The following is an 11,194-nucleotide window of genomic DNA, read 5'->3' as shown; positions in this document are numbered from 1 at the left end:
AAGGTTTTAACGAGGCACATCTTTAGCATGGTCGCCCCACTTATACTACATCCTGAAGATGCTTTGATTCGACATATATGCATTTGCTCATCTTTTCCCTTCGACCCGGGTTTTTCCCATTGGGTTTACCGGGCAAGGTTTTGGTGTAGCAACTCTAATGCATCCCTCTCGTAAACATACTACCTACTTATGATGCTGATAAGAAGACTCCACTTATCTCCGCAGCTGTGATATTACTACTCCACACTCACGCGTGTTGTGCTATTTTTCTCCTTCGACCAAGGTTGTTTTTTCCCACAGGGTTTTTATTACTTGGCAAGGTTTTTGATGAGGCAACTTAGAAGCGCACAACCTAGGCAACACTATTGACATGAAATATCCAAGGGGAAGTGTTGTAATTATTATGTTGGCCATATCATGTAAATAGGTATAGGGTAATCATGATGGCTATAGGTAAAGGGTAATCATTATGTTGGCTTGTGTGTCATGAAGCCATGTGAAGTAACAGTAAGTAGAGCAGCAGAAACCATGTAGAGTTGCAGAAAGATCTTCCTATATAAACCCTTCTATTGAGAGAAGATGAATACAGAACATACTACACTCCTCTGCATCTAAACTCTCTCTCTCTTAAGTTCTTTGAAGAAAAGCTCTCTCCATTTTCTGGAACACTTTTATGTTCGTTTTACAACAATATCTAATTAATTTTCAGATTCTATAATTTTGAGAAGCTCATTGAGGTCTAATTAGCGTTATTCTACGATCTTTGAGCCATCGTACCGACTGCTCAATATATTAAAGCTATGCCACTACAATTAACTGACAATGAGAAACCCGAAAACTACAACAAGGGCTACTCCTTAATCAGATGCATTTGAAGATGACCTCTAGGTCACTACAGCAAATGTGGGGAACAGCATTTCAAATACAGCAAGGACAGCTTATAAATGAAATTGAACAGGCAAATGTCTCTTCGAGGAGAACAAGAAATAGTACATTAACTATGGATGAAATTTCTGGTGATTGAAGCTTATGTAGTGGTATGTGCAGGATGTTGTTCCAGATCTAGGCGGATAATGTATGGATTGAGAATGGAGCCGCAGTAGAGGTAGTTTCCGATCTTGATCCCACTTGTAATGAGTGACAAATCTGGATCAAAATAGTGGGCTGTAGGTTCCCCTTCCAAGTTCACAGCAAGTACACCAGAATTCTTCTCCTTATATGGTCTGCTGACTATATACTTCTCCACGATTGCCAGCCCTTTTCGGATAAAAGGGTACCTAAGTGTTAGATCGAAAATAGCTGAAGTCCCCTGCCAATTTGGCACAAAAAATGTCAATGAACTATGAATTTCATATGATGATTAAATATTCCTCATTATTTTATTCATAACAATGAACAAAGTATATGAATTCATAACAATGTATGCTAGCTCCTTGTTTATATGAGAGGAAAAATAATCACCGTAGGTATTGCGATCCAGTAATGGCCTTCCCCATCATATCGTATATTATCCGGAGAGCCTGGCAAGTTGTCAATGAAGTTCTCTATGCTCCCTTTCTTCTGGCCTTGTAGGTAGTACTTTCTACATCTTTTCCTGCAACATATGTATCAACTATTAATACAAAATCACAAATCCAACACTCTAGCTATATGAGGGTTTAAGAGATATTTCATACAACAAAGTTTCGCAGAAGATCACATAATTCTGATCCGGAGAGAGTGCTACTCCATTAGCAAAGTAGAGGTCGCGGACGAGCACTTTGGTCTCTTTGGTAAACGGATTGTAGCTGAGTAACCTACCATGGGGTCTGCCCTCTAGAAAGTCCCAGATGAAGTCTTGTAAGCCGTTTTTATATGAAGCATCTGTGAAGTAAATCATACCATCTTTCGCTACATCTACACAATCTGTTAGCTTGAATTTTACACTCTCAGCCTCATCTGTCAGCAGCTCCACTGCTCCATCCTCAGCTATTCTTAATAGCCCCTGATTAGTATTTAGTATTTCCCACATTTGGTTAATAACCCATGTCTATGATCATAAAAGCAAACAATAGTATTTCCCCTGGTAACCTCTCCTTGATATATTTCTCTTTTCTTATTAATACAAAATTTAAACAAGGGGAATGACGGTGACTTTTTATAGAACGTGGCAGACACTTCCGTAGAATTAAGAATGAAACTTGTTTCCTAAATAGTTTGACTCTGAGGAACTAATAAACATGTCACACCTTATAAATGAGCATTAGTTTATTTTATTTTTTTTAAAATTATGAATTCACATGTCACACCATGTCAATAAGGAAATATGAATTAACATGTCATACCATGTAAATGAGTAAATCAGCATTTTTTTTTCCCAACATATGTTCCTTTTTTTTTTGGTTTCTACATTTTCTTCCAAAATAACTAAATGATTTAGCATGATCAAAAATTTTTTTATCCCCAACCTACGCACCCATTTCTGATGTCAATGATATTTGAATCCATAACTTTTACAATATTAGCCAAGTCAGCTGATCAACAAGGCATGACTCGGCCACATGATCGATATTTGATAAGTTTTAAACACACCCCTAATTACTTAATACACACTCCTTACTCAATACACCTACCATTTAATTTCTCATCCTAATATTTTACTAAATACACAACCCATATTACCTCAAATATCCTTAAACAAAAAAACCATGAAATACACTATTATTTAACTACATTAAGGCTACTATTTAATTTGATTAGTATATATTAACATATTAATGTTTTATAATTGACCATATTAATTACTTGTGTTAGTTATTGGGAAATCCCAGTGTAGAGAAAAAAGGGCCGCCCAGGCCGCCTAGGCGCTGGGCGGCAGCAAACCGAGGATATTAATGGCTAAACGGATGCCTTAGGCTGATAGGATTTAGGCGGCCGTCTAGGTGGCCTGGGCGTCCGTCTGGGCGGTCTGGGTGATCTGGGCGGCTAGGTGGTCTGTGTTGCCGACGCCGGAGCGCTTGGTTTCTGAAATTGATCGAGTCAAGGAAAGACGATGCAAATTAGCATAAGAGAGCAAAAAAATCAAAATTTACAGAAGCGAAAGAGCTTGGAATACTTGTGAGGGGAAATCTAGGGTGTCTTTGGGGAGTGGAGGTGGTTTGTTTTGGAGGTGGTCATGGTGGTGGATTTGATGGGGAGCCTTGTGAGAAGGTGGCGGTGGTGGCCGGAGAGTGAAGAGGTTAAGGACATCGAAGCAGAAGAGGAAGAGTGGTAACCCTAGAAGAATGATCTGGGCGTGATCCATGGCCTTTGCTTCAGAGAGAGAGTTGGAGACTACGAAGTGCCCTCTTCTTGACTAATGAGATGAAATTATTTTGACCTCATGACCATTTGGGCACGTGACTGGTGAGAAATACTACTTGGGCTCATTCTATGAGCCATTACCGAATTGATTTTTGTTTTCAGCCCAAATTAGCATTTTGTATCATCGGTTCAAACTTTCATCAAAAGAAAAATGGGTAAAAAAAACTAAAAACTTTTGTAAATAAAAGCTATATAATAAAAATTAAAATTAAGAAATACAAAATCGCTTAGGCGCTGCCTAGGCTTCTGGGCGCTAGTCCCCTGGCCACCGCCCGACTAGCGCCTAGCGATTTTTCGAACCTTGGGAAATCCATAAGGATTCATTATTGTTCCCTTCAAATAGATGCTTAAAAATATATTTTGTTTTATTTGAGTTCTCATCCACCAAACACCATATTGATCAAATATAAAAGGGCTTGTGATGACCTGGATTTCTGTTATTTAATTTTGGTAATTAATAATGGACCAGTTGTACGAATAATTGTTATTGTGCTTTATTCGTAGATTGTATGTGAAGTGGAATGATTTTCGTCCGTATAATTATTTGAATTTCACAGTTTAAGGGGTCGTGTGAAGTTTGACTTTTTGGTACGTTGGGATTCTCGGGAAACTTCCTTCATGAAAGCTGTAGAGCGCGTCGATACGAGTTCGTGGACATGCGGAACGCGGGAATCAGAGTTCGTATGAGAAAGATATGGCTATCGGAAGAATTTTCCGTTTTAGTATAAATAGAGAAAATCAGAAATTATTTTCACTATTTCAGTTTCCATTTCCGGAAACCTTTTTTTCTCTCTCTTTTCTCTCTCGGTCGATACCTTCACTATCTGAGTTTTCCGTCTGACCCGACCCGAACCCGGCGGATCCGACCCGACTTTTCCGGCGAACTGCGGCGGTCTCCGGCGACGAAAACTCTCCAGATCAGTTCGCCTCCTCCGTCTGGTCGTCCCTCTGGTGTCCTCTAGCTCCGATTCTCCTCCGCGGCGGCGCTGCAAGGCGGTGCAGTTGGGTGTTTTTGGACCCGATTGGTTTTCCAGCTTCCAACGTCGGCGGCGCTTCAACCTTGGCCTAGGGAGTTCGCAGCAGCCTCCTTGTGCGATCTGTGGTGGTTGTTTGGAAGGATTCACGTGAAAACTCGATCAACTCAGTTTGGATTACTATTCACGACTTGTGAGGTAGTTTTCGATCCCTTATGGTTGTTTTCTGACTTCGAGTTAGTTATGAGATTTCACAAGCATGCTTAGATGAAGCTTTTTGATGTTGGGAGTTTTGTGAAATATTGAGTTTTGGCCGGCGGCAGTGCACCACCGCCTGTGGCGGCGTTCCGGCCATGTATGGGACTGTTTCTGGTATTATATGTCTTCTACTAGTCGATACGAGTGTTTCGATATATAATATGCAAATTTTGGAGTTCATATCAAATTGATATGATTTTTACCGTTTCATATCGGTGAATTTATTCAAATCCTTGTGGATTTAAGCATTGGATCGACGTGTGGCTTGGACACATCGATCGTGGACGTATTCCGGAGACTTGGGGAGGTCTTGGATGTGGTGTTGCCTCGATTGGCGCCACTTTTGGGATTTTAGTTCAAAACAGGGGTTTCGGACTTAAATCAAATGTGAATCGTTACTAAGTGGAAACCTTTTGTGATTAGGTACTTGACGAAGTATTTGGACGGTTAATTGGCGGATTGGCCGCTTTGTTCTTGGTTGAAGACGCAGCGGGAATTCGAGGTGAGTAAATCTCACAAGGATCTTTATGAACAGAAGTACCATTATTGTTTTGGCGTTAATTAATTAACTGCAAACTATAGTTGGTATTAGTAGGCATTCCTGAGCGAATGACTACGTATATATATATTTACGTGAAATATATATATTCTTGTGGATGGTATTTGATGAATAATATGCATGATGATGCTTATATTATTGTTGAATGTGACTTTTCATGGAAACAATATTGTAGAAAAAGATGTTTTCTATTGTTTGAAAAGTATTGAATTGATGTTACATTTTTGAGTCAAGCGTGACTCATTTAAATGTATTGGTCTTTGTACCAAGGGTCACAGATGGTGAGCAGGGATAGGAAAGTTGAAATTAGATAATTGTAACGTTTTAGGTCAGGTGTGACTTACTGAACGTTTGACTTTGAGACCAGACGGGGTCTAAAGATCATATGTCACAGGTGGTGACAGGTTGTAGATGGCGACCTTGATGTTTGATTTCATGATCAGACGGGGTCTGAAATCATATGTCACAGATGGTGACAGGTCGCAGATGGTGACCAAGGCAGGAAATAGGTAATCACGTCCTTGGTGATTACGATTTTAATAGAGCTCTAGTCTGTCTGCCATGATAGCTTATGGGAGTAACGGTCGAGGTTGCTGGAGACTCATAGGTATGTAGTTTAAAGGAGAGTTCCGATGGTATTCTTCTTTAATTGTCTAGATGAGGCTTGAATTGCTACTTGATGGTTAAGTTAGCAAATAGAACATTGTCACGGCGGTGACTCATGTTGTCCTTTCTGTGGAAAGGATATGGAATGTTAGAAGGAATCATGGTTGCATGTGTTCCTTAAGTAGATTGGTGTGAGTTGTTGATTGATGTTCATGAGTTACTCATACGGGCTTGCAAAAGCTTACCGGGTTTGTTGTTTGGCAACCCCGGTGTACCATTCAAACGGTGTAGGGGTTAATCTTGCAGGTCAGGAAAATCGTGGCTGAAGCTGAGGTAGCTTGTTGGCAGCAGAACGGGTAGGAAGCAAATTTTGTTGGCTTTGCCAGTGTATGACTTCCGCTATGTAGTAAGCTCTGAGGAGCATTTACGTTTTAATTTGTGATGACAATTTAATTCGTAAATTTGTGTAATATATAACTCTGTGGAGCGAGTGTATATTAACTTGGATTGGTTCAGGGCATCAGTATATACTTGTTTTAAGGGAAAGATGTTCCAGGTATTTGTATTGATGACTGAACGTTCACGCATGTATAATTATGAGATTATATATATCGATTTTTATTTTTGTTAAAAATCAGGGGCGTGACAGGGCTAAATACTAGTTACTACCCTGTGATTTAGGTCCAAAATCAATTCAGTCCCTGTACTTCTAATTTCATCAAAAACACCCCTGCACTTTCAATTTTGATCTAATAGGTCCAATCTGTTCATCTTCTGATAATTGAGTCATTTAACTTGTTGACGTGGCTCATATATGGCTTATGTTTTATGATGTGGTGTTGAGGTGGCATGCATAGTCAATTTAGGAGTGAGTCTCACTATTAGAAATCTATCAAATAAAAAGTTTTTCAACAAATAATCCAACTATAAGTTGAACCCATAACTGAATATTAACAAATTGGACCTATTATATCAAAATTGAAAGTACAGGGGTGTTTTTGATGAAATTAGAAGTTCAGGGACTGAATTGATTTTGGACCTAAACCATAAGGTAGTAACCAGTATTTAGCCCAATATAAAATTTAGAGTCGAACATTCAACTAAAATTGTATCAGTAGTTTCTCCACAACGGCGGAACTACGAAACTGTCATTGGATGGTCAAACAAATTAACATTTACAAAGTTTTATACCTGTGATGTTTTATATTAGATAATAAATTGACTAATCATAACTTTTAGAAAGAAAAAAAACTAAAAATGGGAGTAAAGCGATTTGTTTTAAAAACATTTAATGCCACTGATTTTGAAATTCTAAATATATGGTTTCTCACTCCATTTAATTACAATTTATTTAAGAAAAATTTACATTAGATGGTTTATAACTTTATTCTTGTTTTAAATGAGGATGCATGTATAGAAATTTATTGTGTTTATAATTATAGGATTATATAAGGAATATATGATTATTATTATTTTTCTTCTAATACATAGATATCTATTTTAGTCATTTAATCTAACTATAAAATCTGATTTGAAATATAAAATAATAGAGATGTGTATTAAATAGTTTGGAGTGTGTATTTAAAATTTCTCTGATATTTTCATGGAAAAAAAAACACATGATTACAACATATAGACAAGCAACAGACAAAAACAAAGAAACTTGCATGTGTTAAATGTTGAGGACAGTAAGTGACGCTGACCTTTTCCGCGTCAGCTACTAAAAGCTTTCCGCCATGTTCGTGAGCGAGTCCGAGTGGTCTCCCGCCGGTATTAACCCAGTTCTCCACCACCGAGTCATCAGCCGACTCGTTCAGCTTGACTCGCTTGATCCACCCGTCCGCACATCCCGTGTAAATGAGTCCCGACTTGGAATCATAAGCAACGTCTTCTGGCCCTGCTAAAGTCCCAACACCCAAAAACTCCGACCCTTTGAGCATGTGACCATTGTGCCTCGGGGCAGCCGCGACTTGCTCACTCAACTCGTGAAGCGGCAGAGGAGCCGGGTCGAACGAGTCGAGCTGGTAGAGGAGCACAGCCGCCGCCACCGGAACCAGTATTGAGAAAAAGAGAGTGTTTAAGAGGGCCATGATGATGATCGATAACGATCTTCTGGTGGATTGAGTTGCAGAGGAAGGTGAGCCTTGGTTGCTTGACTTGTGGATTGGGTGGCGATCGAGTTATGGAGGCAACTAGGAACAGAAAGTTAAAATGGATGTTTGTGCTTGGACAGCGGAGAAAGCCTAGTGTTTTGTTATATAAGGCAACGTGTGCATCATTGATTTTTTTTATGTTAATTAGGATATATTTTATGTTAAATAGTATAGAATATAGATGCATGTCCTGCATGTCCTGCAGTAGATCCAAGAAGATAATTTATATAAGGGTTATTTTATTTAACTTTGATTTGGCTTTATGAGATGGAGATGTCATGAGTGATGAAAAGCTAGCTGGATCGCTGCTGACCCACTCCCTATGAGACCCAAGATGATGAGGCCCAAAGACCCACCAAATCACTTCACCATCTCAACGTACATATGAAGAGCAAGTAGATAAGACGATCCTTTCACTCAGTGCACCACACAAAGGCCAAGAACCAGAAGCAGAAGCAATGTCTGAAAACCCAAAAATACGTTTCGGCATATTAGGATGTGCGGACATAGCTAGAAAGGTAGCTCGCGCCATAAACCTGGCACCCAATTCGACCCTGTACGCCATTGCGAGCCGCTCCATCGAGAAAGCCCACAAATTCGCAGCCAACAATGGACTGTCCACTCAGACCCTCAACATCTACGGCAGCTATGATCAGCTGCTCGATGACCCATGTGTCGATGCTGTGTACATGCCTCTGCCCACTAGTTTTCATCTTCACTGGGCTGTCTTGGCTGCCCGCAAGAAGAAGCACTTGCTCTTGGAAAAACCAGCGGCTCTTGATGTGGGTGAGCTTGATCAGATACTCCAAGCTTGCCAATCCAACGGTGTACAGTTCATGAGTGGGAGTATGTGGCTGCATCACCCTAGGACTGCCAAATTGAAGGACTTGATCTCTGATTCCAAGCTCTTTGGTCAAATCAACTACGTAAGTAACCGACTCCTATCATTCTTACCATAGTATACGTACTAGTTCATCAGTTCATCCTTCATCTTTTGGATTTCTTTGTGTTGCACTTAATCTGAGGGCTCACTCAACTATTTGCTTATTTAAGCTTGCAAAGTGTTGTGCCTTTCACTTCTTTTGTCTCTACATGCAATCTTGCAATTTAGACTTTTGATTTCTTCTTCTTCTTCTGTTTTTTCTTTGGCTGGACTGGATATGCACCTCTTTAACTGTAATTGTATCATTATAACAACATAACTAAGAGTAGGGTTATTACAGATTGAATTTCATTCATTTCTGCAGTTTCATGCTTAGCAATATCACTAAGAGTTGGTTAGTCTTTTTTTCTTTTTTTGGGTTGGGGGAGGGGTGTTATGACCAAAGAGAAATGGATTTTGAGGAAGTTGTCATAATGAGATGGTTCCTGAATGCAGAGACTTTTTTTTTTTTTTCTTGGAGTCTGTTCAGTACTTGATGATAATGTTACTAGCTATAGGTTGACTCTTGACTCTTGACATTGTTGAATGTTGAGTATAGTTTGCTTGAGTTGCTTGTCAGCAATAAATGTGAAACTCTCAGTTTATAAATGCTATCAATTGACTCCTCTTCAAAAGTTTTCATAACTTGTATCTAACTATCATATGCTTTTACGCTTTTCAGATTCATAGCTCATCAACACTTCCAGGAACCAAGGAATTTTTGGAGAACAACATAAGAGTGAAACCAGATTTAGATGCTCTCGGTGCGCTTGGGGACCTAGGCTGGTACTGCATTGAAGCCATTTTGTGGGCTAAGGACTACCAACTACCAACCATAGTCACTGCTCTACCAGATGTCACAAAAAACTCTGCAGGGGTCATCTTGTCTTTCACTGCATCAATTCAATGGGAACCACTGGACCCAACAGTTGCAACAATTCACTGTTCTTTCCTCTCCCACACATCCATGGACTTGGCTATATCTGCTTCTAATGGTACAGTGCATTGCAATGACTACATCATTCCATATGCTGAGAACTATTCTTCATTTGAATTCACAACCGGTGCAAAGTTTGCGGAACTCCACATTGGGTGGAGTGTAGTACCTGAAGAAGTTAGAGTGGTTTCTCAGCTGCCTCAAGAGGCCTTGATGGTTCAAGAGCTCTCAAGACTTGCCGAGGGCATCAGGGAATTTGGGTGTAATCCGGACCAAAAATGGCCACAAATCAGCAGAAATACACAATTAGTATTGGATGCAGTGAAGAAATCCATTGATCTTGGTTTTGAACCTGTTAGGGTGTTATTTTGATGGATTTGATTACCTCATGCTCAACAAACAGGTACATACATTGAGCTGTAAATATGTCATATGTTACATTAGATAGAATTTGATTAATCTTGAAGATTGTCAAATCTGGATGTTCCTCGAATAAATTAAGCAGATATAAATCTTCTTTGCAATATTTCTTGTATTGATGAATTCTACATTGATTAAAAAAAGAAAAGAAAAGAAAAGATAAAGGGACTGTACGTTGCACCTTCACTTAGAATTCTTGGTCTTTGGCGCACTTTTCTTCTCTCGTCTTAATTTCTTTAAATATTGTATCATCTCTTCACGGAAAAAAGTGTCAGGGAACTGATCCTTTCTTGGTTTTTTTCCAGACTTGCTGCTATCTTCTTTCTTCTTATCTTCATCACTTTGTTTGAGACTCGTGTATGAATCCATGCCAAGATTGCTGAAACCAAATTAATATCAAAATTAGTTTATGAGTAGAGCTTTTTGATTGTCATTTTAGAAGAATTCTTTAGATTTAGAAATTCATATGCATTCAAGCTATTGAATCTGTTGATAATTCAAGATTATATAAAGACTAATTTTAAAGCAAAAGCTAGTATTTTCCTGAAGAAAAATCTACAATTCAAAGTAGTATGTTCAGGATTTGGACACACCTTCGTAATGCTATGAACATTGTATGAGAATTAGGGCGCTGCACAACTTTAAGAATTACTGGATCTTTCACAATGATTGTCGATGAATAGATAGAACTTACATAACAAGGAAAGATAAAGTTCCGATCAATCACGAAATCAATCCCCCAATGTACAAGGAAAGAATCAATCAGCCATTTAATTTATTTCCTCATCACTTCTACGTACGTCTCTATATAGAATCACATTTAATTTATTTACAATAAATTTTGTTTTATTTCTTATGTTTTTTTATCCCTACCCCAACCCCTACCTAGGGCAACTCGCATCACCGCACCTATCCCATGATAACCAAGATAACAATGAAATTTGTACCCCTGACCTCCAGTCTGTTTGTTATAACAAAAACATAACAGCATTCTTCTGAGAGGAGAAAAAAAAAAAGCTACTG

General features: G+C 38.9%; 2 protein-coding genes and 1 long non-coding RNA gene across 5 annotated transcripts; 2 read left to right on the top strand and 1 right to left on the bottom strand.

Moving 5' to 3' along the window:
- Positions 1-851: 851 nt before the first annotated feature.
- LOC133720960 (protein STRICTOSIDINE SYNTHASE-LIKE 5-like) lies at positions 852-8,100 on the bottom strand. The gene is made up of 4 exons (XM_062147451.1): positions 7,443-8,100; positions 1,677-1,984; positions 1,462-1,594; positions 852-1,309 (listed from the first exon to the last, which is right to left on the bottom strand). The coding sequence occupies exons 1-4, from the start codon at positions 7,827-7,829 to the stop codon at positions 1,028-1,030; spliced, it is 1,110 nt and encodes a 369-aa protein (XP_062003435.1). The 5' UTR covers positions 7,830-8,100; the 3' UTR covers positions 852-1,027.
- On the top strand, positions 1,978-7,401 carry LOC133720962 (uncharacterized). Of its 2 annotated transcripts, XR_009852021.1 has the most exons (4): positions 1,978-4,514; positions 4,998-5,076; positions 5,528-5,740; positions 6,031-7,401. It is a non-coding gene; the product is annotated as an uncharacterized LOC133720962 (long non-coding RNA). The 2 variants fall into 2 exon arrangements; XR_009852020.1 differs by lacking the exon at positions 5,528-5,740 and having other exon boundaries at positions 6,031-6,348.
- Positions 8,101-8,159: 59 nt separating the features above from the next.
- LOC133720961 (uncharacterized oxidoreductase At4g09670-like) lies at positions 8,160-10,583 on the top strand. 2 transcript variants are annotated; one of them, XM_062147453.1, is made up of 3 exons: positions 8,160-8,818; positions 9,497-10,154; positions 10,477-10,583. In XM_062147453.1, the coding sequence occupies exons 1-2, from the start codon at positions 8,351-8,353 to the stop codon at positions 10,121-10,123; spliced, it is 1,095 nt and encodes a 364-aa protein (XP_062003437.1). In that variant the 5' UTR covers positions 8,160-8,350; the 3' UTR covers positions 10,124-10,154; positions 10,477-10,583. The 2 variants fall into 2 exon arrangements, with proteins under 2 accessions (XP_062003437.1, XP_062003436.1); XM_062147452.1 differs by lacking the exon at positions 10,477-10,583 and having other exon boundaries at positions 9,497-10,357.
- Positions 10,584-11,194: the final 611 nt, after the last annotated feature.

The sequence above is a fragment of the Rosa rugosa genome, chromosome 7, assembly GCF_958449725.1.
Source record: "Rosa rugosa chromosome 7, drRosRugo1.1, whole genome shotgun sequence".
Taxonomy (NCBI): domain Eukaryota; kingdom Viridiplantae; phylum Streptophyta; class Magnoliopsida; order Rosales; family Rosaceae; genus Rosa; species Rosa rugosa.
This window is presented reverse-complemented; position numbering and strand designations above follow the sequence as displayed.

Excerpts from the sequence above, each read along its gene's own strand:
- LOC133720960 (XM_062147451.1), bottom strand. The coding sequence starts at position 7,829 with ATGGCCCTCTTAAACACTCTCTTTTTCTCAATACTGGTTCCGGTGGCG. Across the intron at positions 1,595-1,676 it reads ATCTTCTGCGAAACTTTGTT|GAAAAGATGTAGAAAGTACT; the intron begins GTATGAAATATC and ends CATATGTTGCAG. Across the intron at positions 1,310-1,461 it reads ACTGGATCGCAATACCTACG|GGGACTTCAGCTATTTTCGA; the intron begins GTGATTATTTTT and ends CCAAATTGGCAG.
- LOC133720961 (XM_062147453.1), top strand. The coding sequence starts at position 8,351 with ATGTCTGAAAACCCAAAAATACGTTTCGGCATATTAGGATGTGCGGAC. Across the intron at positions 8,819-9,496 it reads TCTTTGGTCAAATCAACTAC|ATTCATAGCTCATCAACACT; the intron begins GTAAGTAACCGA and ends TACGCTTTTCAG.